At 45.4% G+C, this 23,702-nt stretch overlaps 1 protein-coding gene across 2 annotated transcripts; it reads left to right on the top strand.

Moving 5' to 3' along the window:
* The first annotated feature begins 6,289 nt into the window (after positions 1 to 6,289).
* COMMD7 (COMM domain containing 7) lies at positions 6,290 to 21,835 on the top strand. 2 transcript variants are annotated; one of them, XM_077253115.1, is made up of 9 exons: positions 6,290 to 6,444; positions 7,908 to 7,961; positions 8,054 to 8,156; positions 8,981 to 9,037; positions 9,115 to 9,152; positions 19,350 to 19,440; positions 19,509 to 19,558; positions 20,167 to 20,215; positions 21,583 to 21,835. In XM_077253115.1, exons 1-9 carry the CDS (start codon positions 6,364 to 6,366, stop codon positions 21,657 to 21,659), a joined length of 600 nt encoding a protein of 199 aa, XP_077109230.1. In that variant the 5' UTR covers positions 6,290 to 6,363; the 3' UTR covers positions 21,660 to 21,835. The 2 variants fall into 2 exon arrangements, with proteins under 2 accessions (XP_077109230.1, XP_077109231.1); XM_077253116.1 differs by having other exon boundaries at positions 6,315 to 6,444; positions 7,911 to 7,961.
* The last annotated feature ends 1,867 nt before the right edge of the window (positions 21,836 to 23,702 follow it).

The raw sequence follows: 23,702 nt of genomic DNA, 5'->3' as shown, positions 1-23,702 counted from the left end.
GGTAATATCAACCCCACAAATATGAACCCCACTTGCCACTTCTACATGGCAAATGGGAAAGGCGAGGCTAAGCACCAGATTGGGCGCATCTTATAGATGCACCCTTTCTGGGGCGGATGAGAGCTGTTTTTAGTCTGGGAGGGGGCCAATATCCATGGCCTCTTCCAAGGCTACTAATGTCGGCCCGCAACTTTCTGCCTTGCTATTGCTGGTTAAATTTTATAGGGGGATCCTATATCAATTTTTTTCTGGTATCCCCCTGTAAACTAGCCAGTAAAGTCTAAGAAAACAGCTCTCCCTCTCTCAGAGTATAAGCTGTTGTGGGGTGGTAGTTGGAAGAAAAGACGCGAATTTGTCCAGCTTCATCCAAATAAAGTAAAATGATCTCTTTTTGTTGAAATAACTTAAAATGCATGTTAAACGGAACCTGTCACCCCCAAAATCGAAGGTGAGCTAAGGCCACCGGCATCAGGGGTTTATCTACAGCATTCTAGAATGTTGTAGATAAGCCCCGATGTATCCTGAAAGATGAGAAAAAGAGGTTAGATTATACTCACCCAGGGGCGGTCCCGATTCTGTTCAGGTCTGATGGGTGTCGTGGTCCGGTCCGGGGCCTCCCATTTTCTTACGATGACGTCCTCTTCTTGTCTTCACGCTGCGGCTCCGGCGCAGGCGTACTTTGTCTGCCCTGTTGAGGGCAGAGCAAAGTACTGCAGTGCGCAGGCGCTGGGCCTCTCGGACCTTTCCCGGCGCCTGCGCACTGCAGTACTTTGCTCTGCCCTCCAACAGGGCAGACAAAGTGTGCCTGCGCCGGAGCATGAAGACAAGAAGAGGACGTCATCTTATGAAGATGGGAGGCCCTGGACCGGACCGCGACACCCATCGGATCGGACCTCAGCGGGACCGCCCCTGGGTGAGTATAATCTAACCTCTTTTTCCCATCTTTCAGGTTACATCGGGGGCTTATCTACAGCATTCCAGAATGCTGTAGATGAGCCCCTGATGCCGGTGGCCTTAGCTCACCTTCGATTTTGGGGGTGACAGGTTCCTTTTAAGTGAAGAACGGATGACAATCATCAATGCCTTTCAAACACTGTATGCGTTCTTCATCATGATGAAATACCACAGTATTCACTGTAGTCCGACAAATAAAAAAATCCAGTAAGAGCATAAGAGGTGACCAAGGAAAAATACTTTGTGTATCACAATGCATCTGTCGAACTCGGGTCAGGTCGGGAGAGTTGCTGGGCACTCTGAGCACTACATTCCGATCTCCTCCGATTTATATGTGGCCAGAACTGAACTCTACCCTCTACTGTTAACCATGTAGATGCTGCTGTTAATTCCTAAGGGTATGTGTCCACAGGCCGGATTACATCCGGAATAGCTGCGGATTGAATGCTGTATACAACCGCAGCGTTCAATCCGCAGCGTCCAGATGTTACAGCATAGTGGAGAGGATTTTATGAAATCCCGTCTCCACTATGTGTGCGAACACGCACCCGGCGGCCCTGCGTTGCCGGACATGCGGCGCATCGCATTGTCGCCGCAAGGTAAATCACAGGGCCTATGAATGGGGTACGGAGATTCTGGATGTGTGCAATGAACACATCCGAAATCACCGCGCGTACAGAAGGGAGCAGCGCTTTGGGCGGAGCGAGTTTTCTGCTCCGTCCAAAGCACCGGCAATCAGGATAGTGGAAACATACCCTGGCAGTGGCATTTAAATGGCGTGGATGCCGGTGCTCGACAATGCTGGCTTCCATCACTATATAGCTGCATTCACACGTTCAGTATTTTACCTAAGTACTTGTAAGGCTGGGGTCACACATGCGTGTTTTACGGACGTAAGAGCGCAGAAACTACGTCCGTAAAACTCGCATTACATACGGCACAATGCTTCTCAATGGGGCTGCTCCTATTAGCCGTATATTACGGTTCAGTATTATACGGCTTTCTACGGCCGTACAAAATCGCAGCATGCTGCGTTTGTCAGCGTACTGCGCAAATAATACGCCAATGAAAGTCTATGGGGGCGAGAAAAATACGGATTCCACACGGACCAGCAGTGTGACTTGCGAGAAATACGCAGCGGTGTTAGTGAAAAGTCGGAAATTCAATTGCCGGCTTTTTCCTTCTCCTGCACAAACCCGACAGGATATGAGACATGGTTTACATACAGTAAACCATCTCATATCCCCCTTTTTTTTGCATATTCCACACTACTAATGTTAGTAGTGTGTATGTGCAAAATTTCAGCGCTGTAGCTGCTAAAATAAAGGGTTAAATGGCGGAAAAAATTGGCGTGGGCTCCCGCACAATTTTCTCCGCCAGAATGGTAAAGCCAGTGACTGAGGGCAGATATTAATAGCCAGGAGAGGGTCCATGGTTATTGGCCCCCCCGTGGCTAAAAACATCTGCCCCCAGCCACCCCAGAAAAGGCACATCTGGAAGATGCGCCTATTCTGGCACTTGGCCACTCTCTTCCCACTCCCTGTAGCGGTGGGCTATGGGGTAATGAAGGGTTAATGCCACCTTGCTATTGGAAGGTGACATTAAGCCAGATTAATAATGGAGAGGCGTCAATTATGACACCTATCCATTATTAATCCAATTGTAGGAAAGGGTTAAAAAACACACACACACATGATTAAAAAGGATTTTAATGAAATAAACACAGCGGTTGTTGTAATAATTTATTGTTCTCGCAATCCATTTGCAAACCCTCGCTTGGCAAAATAATAAACGCACAAAATACATACCTTCTGATGTCAGATCACGTCCAACGATGTAATCCATCTGAAGGGGTTAACTAATATTACAGGCAGGAGCCCTGCTAAATGCAGCGGTGCTCCGTGCCTGTAATCCCCGGCGAATGAATGAAATGTAGGTCATTGACCTACATTTCCTTCAGTCGCGGTGATGCGCCCCCTGGTGGATGTCCTCATATGACCTGGAGCGTGGGAAAAAGTTCCCAGGCTGCAGTTCATGAGAACATCCACCAGAGGGCGCCTCACCGCGACTGAATGTAAGTATAGATCACTGCTTTCCTTTCAGCACCCGGGGATTACAGGCACGAGCGAGTGGTTTATCGCAGCTCTGCCTGTAATATTAGTTAACCCCTTCATATGGATTACTTCGTGGGACATGATCTGACATCAGAAGGTATGTATCTTGTGCGTTTATTATTTTGCCAAGCGAGGGTTTGCAAATGGATTGCGAGAACAATAAATTATTACAACAACCGCTGTGTTTATTTCATTAAAATCCTTTTTAATCATGTGTGTGTGTGTGTGTTTTTTAACCCTTTCCTACAATTGGATTAATAATGGATAGGTGTCATAATTGACGCCTCTCCATTATTAATCTGGCTTAATGTCACCTTACAATAGCAAGGTGGCATTAACCCTTCATTACCCCATATCCCACCGCTACAGGGAGTGGGAAGAGAGTGGCCAAGTGCCAGAATAGGCGCATCTTCCAGATGTGCCTTTTCTGGGGTGGCTGGGGGCAGATGTTTGTAGCCAGGGGGGGCCAATAACCATGGACCCTCTCTAGGCTATTAATATCTGCCCTCAGTCACTGGCTTTACCACTCTGGCGGAGAAAATTGCGTGGGAGCCCACGCCAATTTTTTCCGCCATTTAACCCTTTATTTCAGCAGCTACAGCGCTGAAATTTTGCACATACACACTACTAACATTAGTAGTGTGGAATATGCCAAAAAAAAGGGGATATGAGATGGTTTACTGTATGTAAACCATGTCTCATATCCTGTCGGGTTTGTGAAGGAGAAATGCAAAGCCGGCAATTGAATTACCGGCTTTTCACAGATATCGCGCTGAATGAAATCTAAATACAGACTATATATATATATATATGTGTCTCAATGACATATATATATATATATATATATATATATATATATATACTGTATATATGTTTTAATGAACATTTGAGCACATAAATCCATTAGATGTCGGTTTTGCAAGCCTGCGCGAAAATCTCGCAGTACGGATGCCATACGGATTACATACGGAGGATGCCATGCGCAAAATACGCTGACACACCCTGCCTACGGATCAATATTTTGGGAACATTTCTCCATATTACGGCCGTAGTACGGACGTATAATACGTGGCGTATTGTCTTACGCCATGTGTGACCCCAGCCTAAGCCACAAAGTCAGGAGTGGAAAAGTGGAAAAAGTACAATAGAAACACGTCACCACTTCTGTATTTATCACCCACTCCCGGTTTTGGCTTTAAATACTGATGTAGAATACTGACCAAATACTGAACGTGTGAATGTGGCCTATACTGCAATATTCTAGTATCAGATGATTGCAGGTTCAAGAGTTAAAAATAAAAAGCTTTTAAAAATGTAAATAAAAAAAAAACATATAAAAGCTCTAATCACTACCTTTTTTTTAAAAAAAAATAAATACATTTAAAAAATAAACAAATCTGGTATCGTCACATCAATAAACTTGTCTATCAAAATATAGAATGTATTACCAGTATAGTAAACACCTTAAAAAAAAAAAATTAAAAATCAAAACGACAGAATTGTTTTTTTTTTCAGGCACCACATTATCCTAAAAAACATAATAAGGGCTGACCCACACGTCCAGATAATTCCGGTACCGGAATAAATCGGTACCGGAGTTATCCGTGTCCGTGTGCCTGGGAACTCACGGAGGCCATACCTGCGGCACACGTGTGCCACCCGTATGGCGAGTGGGTACCACACGGAGCGTGTGGTACCCACTCTGCATGGTGCTGAAGCTGCGATTCATATGTTCCCTGTAGCAACGTTTGCTGCAGGGAAAATATGAAGAATAGTGTTTAAAATAAAGATCCATGTGTCCGCCGCCCCCCCACCCCCTGTGCGCCCCCCCCCGCTGGTCAGAAAATACTCACCCGGATCCCCCGTCGGCAGTCGCTCCTTCCTGGTCTGGCCGCGCCTCCTACTGTATGCGGTCACGTGGGGCCGCTCATTTACACTCATGAATAGGCGGCTCCGCCCCTATTGGAGGTGGAGCCACATATTCATGAGTGTAATCGGCCGCATACAGTAGAGAAGCCGCGGCCAGACCAGGAAGGAGCGACTGCCGACGGGGGATCCGGGTGAGTATTTTCTGACCAGCGGGGGGGCGCACAGGGGGTGGGGGGGCGGCGGACACATGGATCTTTATTTTAAACACTATTCTTCATATTTTCTCTATAGCAAACGGTGCTACAGGGAAGATATGAATGGCGGCTTCAGCACCATGTGGGGGGGACAGCGCTTACTGTAGCGCTGTCTCCTGCACGCACACGGACCCCAGACGGAGAATGTCCGTGTGAGGTCCGTGTTTTACGCGGACCCATTGACTCTATTGGGTCCGTGTAAAACGTGCGCTCCCACGAACACTGACATGTCTCCGTGTTTGGCACACGGAGACACGGTCCGCACAAAATCAATGACATCTGAACAGATGCATTGATTTTTATGGGTCTACGTGTGTCAGTGTCTCCGGTACGGGAGGAAACTGTCACCTCACGTACCGGAGCCACTGACGTGTGAAACCGGCCTAAGAAGAGATCAAAATGCCATCAATAAACAGTCTGCCCGCCCCAAAATAAGCCATCACAGAGCTCCATCGATGGAAATATATTATGGCTCTTGGATAATGGCGATGTAAACTACATATTTTTTTTTTTGCAAAAATTCAGAATTTTTTTTTATAACTGCTCAAATAAAAAACAAAAAACAAGGGCAGAATTGCATTTTTTTCACCATTTCAGTGGATTTTTCTGTGTTTTTAGCACCCGGGAGGGCAAAATGATGGAGTCAATTAAAGCTACACCTCGTTTTGCAGAAAAACTTTCGCACCGCTGTCAACAGAAAATTAAAGACAACCTTATACCTCTTTGAAGAACAGAAAAAAGCTAAATCGCAAAATGAGGCGGTTATATATTTTTTTCTTATTTTGGACGCATGCACTGTAAGTGGACACGTAATATATTTCATACAAAGGTATTATTGCTTTTCTTGCACTGTCACTTCTGTGCGTATATGAAGTGATACTATACTTTCAGGTTACATATGAGCGCACCAGGTGTAATAATACGCTGTTATTTATCACCACAGGAGCATTAATATCCCTATAATAACATTACTTCCGCAGTGATACAGAAATAGACAAACCCACCAATAACATGTAGGACAGTTCCTTGCAGCGACACTTTCCCGTGCTCACTGCTCATCCGGGGACTTCAGCACTGATTAACGCATCTTGCGGCGCCCTCTAGTGTTTGGCTGTATGAAGGTCACATGATGTGTGAGTGATCAGGGGAGCGGGCGTTGGGTCTCCGGTATCATGGCGCTGCGCTGTTCTGTCGCTCCTTTGCCGGACTCTGTGGCTTCTGACATACAGAATATGAGGCAGCTGTCCGAGGAGGTAAGAGCCAAGGGACTGAAGCCATATGGACGTCGGAGTGGTGGAAATCTGCATTAGACATGCATTATGTATGAGTTACATCCTGTATTATACTCCAGAGCTGCACTCACTATTCTGCTGGTGGAGTCACTGTGTACATACATTACATTACTTATCCTGTACTGATCCTGAGTTACATCCTGTATTATACTCCAGAGCTGCACTCACTATACTGCTGGTGCAGTCACCGTGTACATATATTACATTACTTATCCTTTACTGATCCTGAGTTACATCCTGTATTATACTCCAGAGCTGCACTCACTATTCTGCTGGTGGAGTCACTGTGTACATACATTACATTACTTATCCTGTACTGATCCTGAGTTACATCCTGTATTATACTCCAGAGCTGCTCTCACTATTCTGCAGGTGGGGTCACTGTGTACATACATTACATTACTTATCCTGTACTGATCCTGAGTTACATCCTGTATTATACCCCAGAGCTGCACTCACTATTCTGCTGGTGCAGTCACTGTGTACATACATTACATTACTTATCCTGTACTGATCCTGAGTTACATCCTGTATTATACTCCAGAGCTGCACTCACTATTCTGCTGGTGCAGTCACTGTGTACATACATTACATTACTTATCCTGTACTGATCCTGAGTTACATCCTGTATTATATACCCCAGAGCTGCACTCACCATTCTGCTGGTGAGTCACTGTGTACATACATTACATTACTTATCCTGTACTGATCCTGAGTTACATCCTGTATTATATTCCAGAGCTGCACTCACTATTCTGCTGGTGCAGTCACTGTGTACATACATTACATTACTTATCCTGTACTGATCCTGAGTTACATCCTGTATTATACTCCAGAGCTGCACTCACTATTCTGCTGGTGCAGTCACTGTGTACATATATTACATTACTTATCCTGTACTGATCCTGAGTTACATCCTGTATTATATCCCAGAGCTGCACTCACTATTCTGCTGGTGGAGTCACTGTATACATACATTACATTACTTATCCTGTACTGATCCTGAGTTACATCCTGTATTATACTCCAGAGCTGCACTCACTATTCTGCGTATTGTCAGTCAGTAAATATTTCATCAGTCTTGTTTCCCCTATCTGACTGAATGGAGGAGGGGGGCACTGTTTCCTCCAGCAGATGGCTGTACGGGGAATGGTGTAAATAGGACACTAAGCAGAATACAAGTCAATAGTATACCCTTTGTGCCAGCATCGGACAAGAAAGCAGAGTGCAGCTCTGGAGTAAAATACAGGCAGTGACGCTGATTAGTATCTTCTTTGCTTATCTTAGATGGGGTTCTCCTCTTCAGTGGGGGCATCCATCTGTAACATCTGGGTGGTGGGGCTTCTGCAGACCCCTTTATACTGATCCTTAGACTGATGCCTCCTGCTCTTGTACTGATGCTCTGTCTGTGATCCTCTCTCCAGCAGGTGTCACGTCTCTGCTCAGCGATATTTTCTTTCCTTAAAGAACAGAGCGAGGTAAATTTACTTACAATCCTGAGCTGTGCCCCTCCCCCCACTTGTCTTGTTTTGGGGGTCAGGACTACGTCTTTTCCTTTCTTTTCCTGCAGGCGGATCAGTTCACTTCTCAGCTTGAAGAATTTGCCAAAGACAACGGGATCAGCCTGGGCCCTTTAAAAAGTATTGTGCGGAGCGTCCTGCTTGTTCTGAACGGTGAGGATGAGACAAGTGTGCACTCACCGTTTCCTGTGGAGTGGGAAGTGCCCTTTTCCACGGCAACCAAGACACAGATCAGCACTTGGCTATATAGAAACACTCTAAGGCTATGTTCACACATTGCGTTTTTTCTGCATTTAAAAAAAAATAAAAAAATCCTAATTACCTGCAAAAGCTATGATATTTCAGAATCCTCATGCACACACTTGTTTTGCAGCATTTCTTAAATCCAATTTTTTTTTAGCGTTTTTTGTTATTCAGCGTTTAGAAAGTAACGGTTGTGCACAAACGCTTAGTTGTGTTTTTTTAGCTTTTTGCGTCAATAAAACTAAGGTACTGTAGACAAATCACACAAGTAATTTGCTGCAAACATATCAAAAAAGGGGCATTTTTAAGTCAACATTTTTACTGCCAAGAGAGCAGGTTTTGGCTGCTGAAAAAAAAAAAAAACTGCTGCAAGAACGCAATGTGTGAATATTGGCTAAAGGTATGTACACTAAGGTATGTATGTATGACCTCACAGGAGGCTGGGGCTTCACTCGCTTCATTGCAGCATCCATTTCCTCTCCTGGAACAAGATGTCATCAGGAGGCTGCGCTGCAGTTACTTATTACAGTTTCTTGCATCCATGACTCCTGTGAAGACATCTTGGTCCCATTGTGATAGAAGGTGTGGGAGAGGTGAGTGCAGCGCCAGCTTCTGCTTCTAACTGTGAAACAAGATGTCGTCAGTGCAACCCTGTGAGAGACATTACTAGACTGAACGTATGCACCAAGCAAATGGTTCTCATGTCAACATGACGAGAGTCTTCACTTTTCCAGGTGCTCTGAGGAGGAGTCTGAAGTCGGAGGACCTGCAGTCTGACCTGATTGTTCTAGGTGAGAATAGTACTGTAGTTACCGCTCTTCTGCTTGCACTGATGGGATTCATGATCTGTGTGTTTTATTATCTGCAGGGTTGGATGAAGAGAAGGCCAGGATTTTTGCAAAAGAGGTGAGAAGAAACGATTGTTTAGGTGTCAGAAGTTGTCACAGGTGGGGATCAGGATGCTGAGGCCCCTCACTGATCATGAAAAGATAGAAGTGCTCAGAGGGGTGATGTGCCCATCTGTTATTGCTGATCTTTCCTGGGAGAGGTGAGCATGTGGGATACAGATTCATGGGGTGCAGATGTTCTCTGACTCTACACTACTCGCTCTGCTTTATGGTGAAACACCAGCGCAACTACACGGACCTGACAGTGTGCAGCTGAGCCCTTCTGCCTCTTCCTTACCGCGGTGATCTCTTCACCCTGATCCTTAACAATCAAAACTCTGACATCCGAAATTCGTTAAAATGCTAACGATTCATAAAGAAGTTGTTCTTGTCACATGTTGTGTTCAGAAAAAAACAAAATGCAGTGTGGGCCCCAATCATTAGTAAACCAAGAACAAAAATAAACCCCTAAGATTTCACTTTTAATATAGTTGAAAAACTTTCCAAATGACAAATGTTATAGTAAGGTGTGTCAAAATCTCACATAGAAAATACACAACTATATACAAAAAAGGGGAAGCTATCACACCCTATTAGACCCTAAGGTGTCCTACCTGTCAGCGGAGGTTGGCACCCTAATAAGTTCGATGTGGCGCCCGGGTCATTCCATATCAAGTGATCCAAATATGATTTTTTTTTTACCTGACGTCTTTAGATTTTTTTTATTTTTTGTTTTTATGAAGTACAACTTTAGTTAATTACAAATAAAAGTTTAGAATTTTTTTCTTCATCAGTTAAATTTTTTACAGATTTTTAAAGTTTTTAAAAAGTGTGTTTTTTTGGCTTGGTACGGCTTTACATTTTTTATCATATCTCGGGCTACAATTAAGATAAAGAGGTGGGAGAGGCATCATTTTTCTCAGAACGGTGCCAGCTTTCATTTGATATGTCACAAGACTAAGTTTCTTTATATTTTTTGGAGAAATCAAATTCAAAATTTTGATACGCAATTGTGAAAAAAAACGTATGTTTTAAAATTGTGAAAACATGCATGTGTGTTACTTGTGTTCTTGTTTATATTTGTACAGGGATTCAACTTGGGACCTATCAATTTTTTTATTTTTTTTTAAGCCGTGAATCATCTGATTTTATGTGTGAGTTTCTTCCCTTTTTTCTTCTCAAATTGCAACTTATTGCATTCAACATTTATATGCAACAATAAAGAAACACAAAAAACAAATACCGAAGTGCCAGAATAAATACATCTTAATCATCATAACACAACTTGCTCAGCATTTTCAACCTGGCTGAACAAGCCAAAAGAAAAAAGGTGATCACATCCTCAAGTGTGGTTTTCTAAATACAGTCTCATCCTAATTATATGTTAAAAACCAGATTAAAAGAACCAATATTTTTACCACCTATTTATACATGGAACAATTTTTTTTCTACTATATCACTAAATATGTCATTTCTGAAGTGTTTAAGAAGAATAGTCCAGCAGATAAATCCTCGTTCTATAAAATATGAACTAATCAAACAATTAATAGTACGTTATTAAACTGGCCTTCTATCATCAATGTGTCCCTTCTAGTGGGTGAAATGTCATCTTGTCCATAAGCGCTTACTAGCAATGGCCGTTTCCTTTTGTGTCAGAGTATGTGCGGCTGTCATGGTGCTCGGCTCCACCTGAGTTAATATCTGATTTTTGCTCACTAATACAATGTCTGGTTTTCTTGGTAACAAAAAGGACGGCACTGGACCAGAAGGTGCAGAAAAGTCCTTTCTACGTCTTCATTTTCACAATCTTTGGAGAGTACAGTAGCCGCCAGGGCCAATCATATTCACAGGTCACATAGCCAGTTGTGTCATCCATTGCCAATCTTGTGCCGCCTTCTACCACTTCATCGACTTCACTCTCTTTGCTGAATGATGAAATCCGTGTTTTTTATTTCTGTTTCACTACATGGAATGGCAGTCTGGTATTACTGAGTCCCTGTGATGGGTTCTGCTTCCTGTGACCGATATAACAAACTCTCCTCCTCTTCATAGTCCTGGTTTGTACAATACATGAACTGGGTGTTAAGAATATTTTTCTCCCTCCATTTGAGGAGTTTCCTGGGTGTTCAGATTTGGTGTGAGTACGGCCTCTGGAGACCCGAGCTGCCGGCCGGTCATCTGCTCTGCAGTCACCGTCTACCCCTGCTCATCCTCAGCCCTAACAAAGCTTCTCCTCTGCCCTCTCCTGCTCCTAAGCTCTAACATAATAAAATAATACAGTAAAATCTAAAAATCATAGATTATTTGGTAAATATGGACCCCACACTTTTACACCACAGGCTGAACAGATCTAAATTTCAGATTTTTGAACTGACACTGTAATAGTTTTATTTTTTAAAATATGATCCCATCACAATCCCAACTTGTGTTTTGGTACAGATGTGGCTAGGAACATAGCAGGCACATGTGCAGTTTTTGAAATTTTTAAATTAAATGTTTTTTTTTCGGAAATGCGTTTTAAAGTTTTGCGCTTGCGTTCGCATAGGTAAAATATTAACAAAGATACTCTTGTGACATATCTGGTGAAAGCCTGTACAGATCTGAGCTGAATGGTGTTTATTTTGTTTCTCTATCTTTTTTTCTAGCCTGAGTTATGGGGAGAAATGTAAAGGCAGGCAACACCGAAATTTGCACTTTTTCCGAACTTTGAAAATCAATTTAAAAAAAAAAAAAAATCTAGAATTTTTTTTCTTCAAATTTTGCATTCTCTGACACACTATTACCAAATAACAAAATCTCAAAAGAATTAAAAATATAGAGGTAAAAATCATTGGTTCACTTGACATGGAATGACCCGCCCCTGCTCAACGTCGACTGTCCCTCGGGACCCTATTACACACCTAAATCTAAAGTGCCGCTATAGCGATCTAGCGGAAAACAGGAGTGGACCCTCTGGACCGTGGGGAGCCCTACCCCTGGGCGAGCGACCTAGGAGAAAACGACCCCTATACAGGGACCGCAAGGAGCAAGCCCAGAGGTCACTTACCCACGGTGAGATACCAACAGGGACGGCTCCAGGAAGAGAGACAAAATAAGGCAGGGTAACAAAATGAAATCCGGGAAGCAGACGAAGATCCCAGAGGACGAGGAGACGGGAACGGAGGGAACCTGAGGAAAGGAAAACAACCAAAGATCAGCGGTATACAACAGGAGTAATAGAGCAGGACCTGAAGGGCAACTAGCCAGGGAAGGAAGGGAACCGGAGGGTAGCACGGGTTAGCACGAGGTACAAGCACAGAGTATTGAGCAATACGAAGGGCCAAACGCAATAGCAAAATGCTAAAACAATCAGGCACCAGGAAGCAGGAGGAACTAGCTTTTATAGGAGGAGCAGGAACGGAATTGGACAGAAAGGAACACATGACCTCAGGAGGAGGAGGCAGGGATGCAGAGCCTGCTTCCTATAGGAAAGCTGGAGCGCCTGCGCAGGGAAAGAACACCAGCCGAGGACCTGGCCACCGGAAGTGCCAGGGAAGCAGAGGAGCGTGCAGTACTGGACGTTGCAGCGGTAGCTTGAGAACGCAGGAGCGCAGCGCTGGAGCGGTGAGAACGAGGACGCTGGAGCGCAGCGGTGAAGTTCGTAACAGTACCCCCCTTCTTATGCCCCCCTTTACGAAGAGTAGCAAAAAATTTATTTAAAATACGAGGGGCATCAATGTTCTCCAAGGGTTCCCAGGACCTCTCTTCCGGACCAAAACCCTTCCAGTCCACCAGAAAAAACTGCTTTCCCCGAATTGTTTTAACAGCCAAAATGTCCTTAACCTCAAAGACGTTATCTGTGCTGGCTAGTTGAGAAGAAGTACAAGAGGGAGAATGAAACGGTTAAAGACGGCTGGTTTGAGAAGAGAGACATGAAACGTATTGGGTATTCGGAGCGAGGCAGGCAATTTCAGCTTGTAAGCGACTTCGTTGACTCGACGTAAAATCTCAAAAGGACCGATGAATCGTGGACCAAGCTTGTAGGAAGGAATCTTGAGTCTGATGAATCTTGAAGAAAGCCATACTTTGTCACCAGGAGAGTAAGGAGGAGAATCTAGACGTCTCTTGTCAGCTTGTCTCTTCATTCTAGAAGAAGCTAGTTTTAACGTCTCTTTGACCTCGCCCCAGATGGAGGAGAAGTCGAGAGCCATCGAATCAGCAGCTGGAACACCAGAGGCAGGAAAGACTGGTAAGGGAACACTAGGATGCCGTCCGAAAACAACAAAAAATGGAGACTTAGAAGAGGACTCGCTGGAATGGTTGTTGTAGGCAAACTCCGCCCAAGGAAGTAGTTCGACCCAGTCGTTATGGTGAGCATTAGAAAAATGTCGAAGATAAACAGCCAGAGTTTGGTTGGTACGTTCTGCCTGACCGTTGGTTTGAGGATGATAAGAGGAAGAGAAGTCCAGATTTACCTTTAAAAGCTTACACAAGGCTCTCCAAAAGCGAGAAGTGAATTGAACCCCTCTGTCTGAGACGATGTGCTGAGGGAGACCATGGAATTTGAAGATATTCAGAATAAAAATGTTAGCCAATTCAGGAGCTGAGGGTAAACCGGTTAAAGGAATGAAGTGAGCCATTTTAGAGAATCTGTCCACAACAACGAGGATGACCGTGCAGGCCGAAGAGCAAGGTAGATCGGTGACGAAATCCATTGCGATGTGTTGCCAGGGTGCGGACGGAACCGGAAGAGGAAGGAGAGCTCCATGTGGCAGTCGTCTGGGTACCTTGTTTCTGGCACAAGAAGGACAGGAGGCCACAAAGTCTTCTACGTCTTGACGTAAGGTAGGCCACCAATAATAACGTGAAATGAGAAGGATAGTCTTTCTAACACCGGCATGACCAGCCAATTTGGAAGAATGTCCCCAAGATAATACTTTCTTAGTGTCAACATCCAAGACCAGAGTCTTACCCGGTGGAGGCTGAAGCATCTGTAAAGGAGCTACGGTGACCATTTTAGTAGGGTCGATGATGTAAGCAGGCTCCTCCAAGACATCGGAAGAGTGGAAGGACCTGGACAGAGCGTCAGCTCTTATGTTTTTGTCGCCGGGCCGAAAACGAAGCTCGAACTCAAAGCGGGCAAAGAACAAGGACCACCTCGCTTGTCGTGGATTCAATCTTTGCGCAGTCTGCAAGTAAGTAAGGTTTTTGTGATCAGAGAAGATTACAAACGGGTGCACCGAACCCTCCAGAAGGTATCTCCACTCCTCTAGAGCCAATTTGATGGCCAGCAGTTCACGATCACCAATTGTGTAATTTCGTTCAGAAGGTGAAAAGGCTTTAGAGAAGAAGCCGCAAGGAGCTGTTAGCCCCTCAGGAGTCTTTTGTGAGAGCACCGCTCCAGCCCCGGTAGAAGAGGCGTCAACTTCCAATATAAAAGGCTTGTTCACCTCAGGGTGATGCAAGAGTGGAGCAGAAGAAAAAGCTTCCTTAAGTTGAAAAAAAGACTTCTCGGCCTCAGGAGACCAGTCCTTGGAGCTGGAACTTTTGCGAGTGAGAAAAGAAAGAGGACGAATCATGGAGGAAAAATGTGGAATGAATTGCCTGTAGTAATTAGCGAATCCGATGAAGCGTTGGATGGCTTTCACACCGCAGGGTCGCGGCCAGTTAATAATGGCATTAACCTTCTCAGGATCCATCTTAAGGCCGGCGTCTGAGACAATGTATCCGAGGAACGGCAGTGAGGTTTGCTCAAACAAGCATTTCTCTATCTTGGCATACAGGTGGTTATCTCTTAAACGTTGCAAAACCTCGCGAACACTTCTGCGATGTGACGGAAGATCAGAAGAAAAAATAAGGATATCATCCAAATAGACAAAGACGCTAGAGTAGAGGAGGTCCCGGAACACATCGTTGACGAACTCTTGGAAAACCGCGGGAGCGTTGCAAAGACCGAAAGGCATGACTAAATACTCGTAATGGCCATCCCGGGTGTTGAAAGCAGTTTTCCATTCATCGCCAGAGCGAATCCGGACCAGATTGTAAGCGCCTCGTAAGTCCAACTTAGTGAAAACTCGAGCGCCTCGGAGGCGATCAAAGAGCTCCGGAATAAGGGGCAGAGGATACCGATTCTTGATAGTGATGTTGTTCAAACCCCGATAGTCTATACAAGGTCTTAAGGAACCGTCCTTTTTCTTCACAAAGAAGAACCCTGCACCAGCAGGAGAGGAGGACTTCCGGATGAAACCTTTGGCTAGGTTCTCTTGTATGTATTCCGACATAGATTTGGTCTCGGCAGCTGAAAGCGGATAAATCCTTCCCCTAGGTGGAGAACGACCGGGAAGGAGCTCCACAGGACAATCGTAAGGACGATGGGGAGGAAGATTCTCAGCCTCTCGTTTGTTGAAGACATCAGCGTAGGACCAGTAAGGAGAAGGTAATCCATCTGGAACCTCAGCAGGCTGGGTACGAGAGACCGGACATATAGACTGAAGACAACGAATATGGCACAAAGGGCCCCACCGAAGTACGTCTCCAGTGCGCCAATTCAGTGTAGGCTCATGTAGACGAAGCCAGGGAAGACCTAGTAGAAAGGCGTAGGAAAGGTTAGGCAGAACATAAAAAGCGATCTTCTCGCGATGAAGGGCCCCAATCTGAATCTCCACTTCTTCAGTGACGAGAGAAATCGCATCTTTTAAAGGTCTTCCGTCCACGGAGGCGAGTAGTCGAGGAGTGTCCAAAGAGATTACAGGTACGCGAAGCCTCCGAACCGCTTCAAGGCTGATAAAATTGCCTGCCGCTCCAGAATCCACATACGCTACCTCGGAAGATTGATGCTGGTTAGAGGAAAAAAGAATGGAAAGAGTCAGGGGTTGAGAGGAACCGCAGGCGCCTAGGGAGGCCTCTCCTACCTGTCCTAGGCGGAAGAGTTTTCCGGACGATCAGGACAACTGCGGAGTAAATGGGTTGCACTGCCACAATAGAAGCAGAGACCCTGGGTGCGCCTCTCCTTGCGACGTAGTTCTGCCATTTTAACTCGATCCACTTGCATGGGTTCAGAGGATGGAACCGAAGAGGAAACGGAAACGGGAGCACGAGAAGTACTAGGCTGCCGGAAGGTAGCGGAGACAGGCGGGGATCTCCTCTCTCTCGCAGTCTCCCGCGAACGCTCCTGGAAGCGGAGGTCGATCCGAGTGGCGAGAGAGACAAGGTCCTCAAGAGTAGTTGGGGTGTCACGACCGGCGAGCTCATCTTTAATACGGCTGGACAGGCCCCGCCAGAAAGCACCCACAAGAGCTTCATTGTTCCACCCTAACTCCGAGGACAAAGTACGAAAGCGGATAGCGTATTGTCCAACGGTAGAAGAACCCTGACTTAAATTGAAAAGAGACTCGGTGGTAGAGGCCAAGCGTCCGGGCTCATCGAAAACTTTCCGAAAGGTCTCCAGAAAGTCCCCCAGGTGGCAGACAACGGGATCGTCACGTTCCCACAGGGGATTCACCCAGGCTAATGCCTCTCCCTCAAGATGGGACACAATGAACGCCACTCTCGCCCGATCAGAAGGGTACTGAAGTGGCAGAAGTTCAAAGTGAAGGCGGCATTGGTTTAAAAATCCCCTACAAAGTTTTGGATCGCCTGAGTACCTGGGAGGTTTACCCAAACGAGGGGGAGGGTGAGCGGGAGACGGAGGAGTGAGGTCAAGAGAAGAGGCTTGCGGGAGCACAGCTGGGGCTGACTGAAGACTAAACAAACGGTCGTCAATGGAGGCCATATAACTAAGCATGCGGGACTGGGTTTCGCGTTGCTGGGCAAGTTCCTGTTGGAGACTAGCCAACTGGGCGGTGTTAACTGGGTCAGAAGTCTGAATCGAGGAAAGGCGAGACTCCATAGATTTCAAAAAGGCCATTATGCGCTGTTGGTTATCGCGCAAATGGGTGAGCTCTTTCTGGGCCGAGAAAGGGGTACCTGCGGGATCCATGGCCTGATTGTACTATAGCGATCTAGCGGAAAACAGGAGTGGACCCTCTGGACCGTGGGGAGCCCTACCCCTGGGCGAGCGACCTAGGAGAAAACGACCCCTATACAGGGACCGCAAGGAGCAAGCCCAGAGGTCACTTACCCACGGTGAGATACCAACAGGGACGGCTCCAGGAAGAGAGACAAAAGAAGGCAGGGTAACGAAATGAAATCCGGGAAGCAGACGAAGATCCCAGAGGACGAGGAGACGGGAACGGAGGGAACCTGAGGAAAGGAAAACAACCAAAGATCAGAGGTATACAACAGGAGTAATAGAGCAGGACCTGAAGGGCAACTAGCCAGGGAAGGAAGGGAACCGGAGGGTAGCACGGGTTAGCACGAGGTACAAGCACAGAGTATTGAGCAATACGAAGGGCCAAACGCAATAGCAAAATGCTAAAACAATCAGGCACCAGGAAGCAGGAGGAACTAGCTTTTATAGGAGGAGCAGGAACGGAACTGGACAGAAAGGAACACATGACCTCAGGAGGAGGAGGCAGGGATGCAGAGCCTGCTTCCTATAGGAAAGCTGGAGCGCCTGCGCAGGGAAAGAACACCAGCCGAGGACCTGGCCACCGGAAGTGCCAGGGAAGCAGAGGAGCGTGCAGTACTGGACGTTGCAGCGGTAGCTTGAGAACGCAGGAGCGCAGCGCTGGAGCGGTGAGAACGAGGACGCTGGAGCGCAGCGGTGAAGTTCGTAACAGCCGCACAGGTAGAAAATAAAAAATAAAACAGTACCCTGGATGTGTCTTTGTGGTGGACGTTGTGAGCCGTACACATTATTACCTGTGACCACGGGATTATACTGCATTGACGGGATGCCTGATTTTCTTTGATCCCTTGATAAACCCCAATACCATTCTTGGGGAGAAACGGGTCAGGATTTTGGTTTTGGACATGGATTCCCTGAATGTGGAGCATGCCCATAGTTATTGTGTATTCTATGGTGCCTGATAGGTCCTGGCTCCCTGTATTACCTCCACACACAGTTTCTAAATCTGCGGATGTGGTGTATCAGTGATATTGACTTACTAGGGAGACACATCCAGGGTACTGTTATATTTCTACCTGTGCTGCACTTTAGATTTCGGTGTGTAATAGGGTCCCGGGGGATAGTCGACGTTGAGCGGGGCGCCATACCAACCATATTAGGGTGCCAACCTCCACTGACAGGTAGGGACTCTTTAGGGGTTTATTAGGGCGTGATAGCCTCCCCCTTTTTTGTATATGGTTGTGTATTTTCTCTGAATTAATTTTTGACACACCTTACTATAACATTTGTCATTTGGAAAGTTTTTTAACTATATTAAATTAAAAGTGATATTTTAGGGTTTGGGTTTTTTTTGGGGGGGGTTTGCACATGATGTGTTTGCTGTAATTTTTACCTCCAGTACTGATGACTGCTGTTTTTTCCTGCACCATATCTATTAAAGGGAACCTTTCGGCAGGTTTTTTGTACCATAAACCAAACACATCTGTATTAGGTCATTGGAATTCAGATTAAATCTATACCTTCTTTTAATAAATCCTTGCTTCCGTTCCGTAGTAATCCCTTATCCAATTTCCATGCAAATGAAGCGCAAGTGCATCAGGCCTGGCCCTGCGCTGACAGCTGTCCGTCTCTGTCAGTCTTCCCACCTGTCGCCATTCAAATCTCTCTGATTGACAGGTCACTATTGTCTGCGTGCTCTGCTCCTTGAGTCCGACGAAATCTTGCACAGGTGCCATCACAGGTGCTGATCACCTTCTCAGAGGGGAGGCGGCACCTTCGCAGATGCAAGGTTCTAATCTAGCTTTGTCATTGAAACTTAGCAGTTCATGCACCGCCCCCGGAAATGACTTGGGACGGCAACGGACAGGGACAGATAGACTGGGATGGAGAGCTGGAAGTATTTGCATAAAAATTGGATAATGGATTACTTTGGAAAGGAATCAAGGATTCCAAAAAATTCTGAATTATAGTGAGCTAATAGATGAGTTTGGTTTCTTGTGCAAGACCAATGAGGAACCATGAAATGCAGGTTGCATTAAGCAGGGATCCTCGTGGGGTATCCCCTCCCTCTGTTATGTCCATGGACGGGCGGCACAAGCCCTACGTGACTGGTAAAATTAAGATCTGCCTATAATGTGTTAAATGAAGGAAATGCTTTTCAGTGATGTGACTGCTCAGCCATTCCTCTCTGTAAAATGTAAGGTTTTGGTGTCATTGCTTCCATTGCAGTGGAGCAGCGATGCCCCGGCTCTCATGCGGTTAGCGGTTGGGCGGACGCTCGGTATTAACCAGCTGGTGGACATGGAGTGGAAGTTCGGGGGTGAGTGTTAGTCTGATCCTCGGAGTGTACCGATATATCAGTGCAGTAACCATTGTTTTCTATTGCAGTTACGGCAGCAAGCAGCGAACTGGAGAAAGCCGGAACCATATTCCTGCAGGTGGAGCAAAAATTAGTTTCATTCTCTGGACTGGGTATAAACCTGTATAGGTGGCAGAAGTGGACTAACCATTTGTAGACCATGGTCTACACCCCTTTACCTAGAAACGGCACCATCTTTATGGGTGACAACTCCACCCAGTTGAACCACCTAATGGCAGATGCATGTTTTTGTTTTAAAAGGGTTGTCCAATCTTAAACGACAAGTGTGCAGTCACACTGGGACTGCAGACTTGTGATTCCTCGCATCGCGTACAATGCGCGCTTTGAGGATTCTTCGGTGTCAGACTGTTTCTGACCTCCTTTTAATACACTTGCATTGATCGAGGCTGCTTCCATCTAGTCGGATTGTGGCCGAGAGGATACGTATTCCATACTCGTGGTCACATGAGCGCCGTTCACGGTGCTGACACTAGAGAATACGCACGGCGCACACGATGTGAGAATTCACAAGTCTGCAGACTTAGCGTTTCCAACCGAACAACCCCTTTAAGGCTTAGCCAAGGTATATCTGTTCGTGTATTACGCTGTATAGATTGTGGCAGGATTCCCACTTTTACACTACGATTTATGGTAGTTGTTGCTTTCTTTTTTCTTTTTTTTTTTCAGTTAAAGATGATTATTAAAAAAGGAAACCAATTGGAGCCTATCTACGTAGGTAAGTATTTAGGTTTTATCACTCTTGTCCAGATCATAATACTTAAAAGATTAGTGGCTAAAGGTGGTGCGAATCGATTCACATGACCCGGTCCATCGGCCACGAGCGTGATCTGTGGACAGTGACCTGGAGAACCGCGTTTTACGTGATGCCATCTGTGGCCCTTCTTTGGATTACCCGGCCTGGCATGATGTCACATGTGTCACAACTCAACAATGCCAAACCGGCTAGTGAAAAGAAGAGCTGCGGGGTTCCATTAGATAACAGGCGGTTGCCAGGGCTCCCGTCCAGTGACCACTAGAGATGAGCGAATGTGCTGGGATAAGGTGTTATCTGAGCATGCTCGTGTGCTAACAGAGTGTCTTCGGCGTGCTTGAAGAATATGTTTTAGTCCCCACGGCTGCATGTCTCATAGCTGTTCGACAGCCGCAATGCATGCAGGGATTGCCTGTTTGTTAGGCAACTAATCGGATGACAGGTTCCCTTTAAAGAATCTGTTAATGATAACTGACACAAATATGGGGGGGCGTATAGCAAAGCTTTTGTGGCAGTGTTCTGCTTTCAGAAATTGTATTTTTGTGCAAAATGTGTGACTTTTTGCTCTGCTTTCTGCACTATTGAGAAGTGAGTTGTGGTTGCCACGCAAATTATTTCTTCAGCCAAACTTAGGAATTGCAACTTTAAAAAAAAAAAAAAACGTGGCAAAAAAGTCGCAAACTCACTCGATTAAGGCTACTTTCACACTAGCGTTTTCGGCGGACGTCGCAATGCATCGTTTAGGAGAAAAAAACGCATCCTGCAAAGTTGTCTGCAGGATGCGTTTTTTCCGCATAGACTAACATTACCGACGCATTGTGACGCAGTGCCACGCGTCGTGCGATGGTTGCGTCGTGTTTTGGCGCACCACCGCCACAAAAAAAGTTACATGTAACTTTATTGGTGCGTCGGGACCGCCATGTTTGACCGCGCATGTGCGGCCGAAACTCCGCCCCCTCCTCCCCAGACCTTACAATGGGGCAGCGGAAGCGTCTTAAGACTGCTTCCGCTGCTCACGTCGGGCATTTTTGTCACAGTATGCGTCGGTACGTCGGCCCGACGCAGCGCGACGGCCCCGTACCGACGCTAGTGTGAAAGCAGCCTAAGGGTGAAGTAACATTTTTAAACAGAAGTGTAATATAAGATGTACCTCATTTATCAAACATAACGTGAAAAAAATCGGTGAAAAGCTTTGATAGATACGGCGCAAAACTAGAGAAAAGGCCCACAGAAAACTGACATTTAAAAGTTCCCTTAACTTTTCCCTGGGAATTTCTTTTTCTGTTATATGACAAAAGTATCACTTTTTTTTTCTTTTTTTTTTCTTTTAGAGCTAACGCTGCCACAGTTCTACAGTTTCCTACACGAGATGGAACGGGCCAAGAGCAGCCTGGAATGTTTCACGTGACGCAGAACATCTACAGGATCACGGTGAAGGCTGGGGTCAGCGCCCCTCCTGGAGGTCATCGGCACTAGCTCCAGTTTTGGAGGCAGTTGCCCACAAGATGGATATAACAGTTCCTGTATATAGGTGGCATACATGCACTGCCCTGTGCGCCCACAATAAAACATTCCTTTGGTAAACCCGTCTCTGCCATTTATAAAATGTGACCAATATCCGTATTGTGGAACACATGCAGCACTTGCCTCTTACCAGTCACCCAGGCTGCAGCACCTTTCCCTGCACATGTTTCTCATGCTTAGGGCTAGTGATGAGGGAACGTGCTGGGATAAGGTGTTATTGAGCATGCTCGAGTGCTAACCAAGTGTCTTCAGTATGCTCGAATAATATGTTTCAGTCCCTGAAACAAATGAAATTGCAAAAAATACATTTGGCGTCAGTGGGAAAGGGTTAATCAGTGATCTTGTATCTCATACAATCATCTTACAATCATAGGTGGTCTTAGAATATTTGTTCCACATTGTCAATATTTATTTTTTGTGCTGCTTCAATTCATGTTAAGAAAAAGGAAACTGCCGATATCCCTGATTAAAAAAAAAAAAGTCCAGGTTTTTTTCTGCAGCTCCAGTGTAAAGCCATGCGTGTCCATGGTTAGAGACTACAAGTAGTCTGTAGTCTGATCTTGCAGTCATACCATCTTCAGTCTCTTCCCTACCTTTTTTAGCCTCCCTCCTATTTGGAAGAAAGGGACAGAAGAAAGGAAGCATAACTGCAAGGTTCGACTACACACTGTAGTCTGTAACCATGGAGACGCATCATTCTGCATCAGAGCTGCGAACTTTGACAATGGTTGGTAGATTTTTAAGCAAGAGGCATCAGAAGTCATGTTATGCTTATGGACAAGGGTTTCTTTGAGGACCTGTGACTGTTTTGGAGTTTCCCAAGCTGAAATAAAAAAAGTATACACTACCGTTCAAAAGTTTAGGGTCACCCAGACAATTTTGTGTTTTCCATGAAAACTCATACTTCTATTAATCAAATGAGTTGCCAAATGAATTGAAAATCTAGTCCAGACATTGACAAGGTTCGAAAAAAAGATTTTTATTTGAAACTAGCTGTACTACCCGGCTTCGCCCGGGTTAATGACTGCTGTTAGCAAAATAGAATGTGTTAACAAAAATTTATTCTGCACACAAAAACCACAAAACAAATAGATAGAAATGTAATTATTAAAAGGCAAAAACTAAGCAAATAGAAGCATTTCACAACATATATTAGCTTTGTTATACTGAGAATGTCTTTGTTGCCTATATTAACCAATCAGAGCTCAGGTTAATTAACTGTAGCAAAATAGAAGCTGAGCTGTGATTGGTTGCTATTGGCAGCCTGATAAATCCCCAGCCAACAGGAAGCCCTCCCCCCTGGCAGTATATATTAGCTCACACATACACATAATAGACAGGTCATGTGACTGACAGCTGCCGTATTTCCTATATGGTACATTTGTTGCTCTTGTAGTTTGCTTATTAATCAGATTTTTATTTTTGAAGGACAATACCAGACTTGTGTGTGTTTTAGGGCGAGTTTTATGTGTCAAGTTGTGTGTGTTGAGTTGCGTGTGGCGACATGCATGTAGCGACTTTTGTGAGATGAGTTTTGTGTGGCGACATGCGTGTAGCAACATTTTGTGTGTTGAGTTGCATGTGACAGGTTAGTGTAGCAAGTTGTGTGCAGCAAGATTTGTGCATGGCGAGTTTTGCGCGTGGCGAGTTTTATGTGTGGTGCATTTTGAGTATGTGCAAGTTTTGTGTGAGGCAACTTTTGCATGTGGTGCAACTTTTGTACATGTGGCAATTTTTCTGTGTGTGCAAGTTTTGCATGAGGTGAGTTTTCCATGAGGTGAGTTTTGCACGTGTGGCGAGTTTTGCGTGAGCCTAGTTTTGCATATGGCGAGTTTTGCATGTAGCGAGTTTTGAGTGGTGACTTTTGTGTTTCGACTTTTATGTGGCGAGGTTGGTGTGTGTGTGTGGTGAAATGTGTGCTGAGGGT

The sequence above is a fragment of the Ranitomeya variabilis genome, chromosome 4 (assembly GCF_051348905.1).
Source record: "Ranitomeya variabilis isolate aRanVar5 chromosome 4, aRanVar5.hap1, whole genome shotgun sequence".
Taxonomy (NCBI): domain Eukaryota; kingdom Metazoa; phylum Chordata; class Amphibia; order Anura; family Dendrobatidae; genus Ranitomeya; species Ranitomeya variabilis.
Note: the sequence above shows the minus strand (reverse complement) of the source record. Positions and strands in the feature narration are given on the sequence as shown.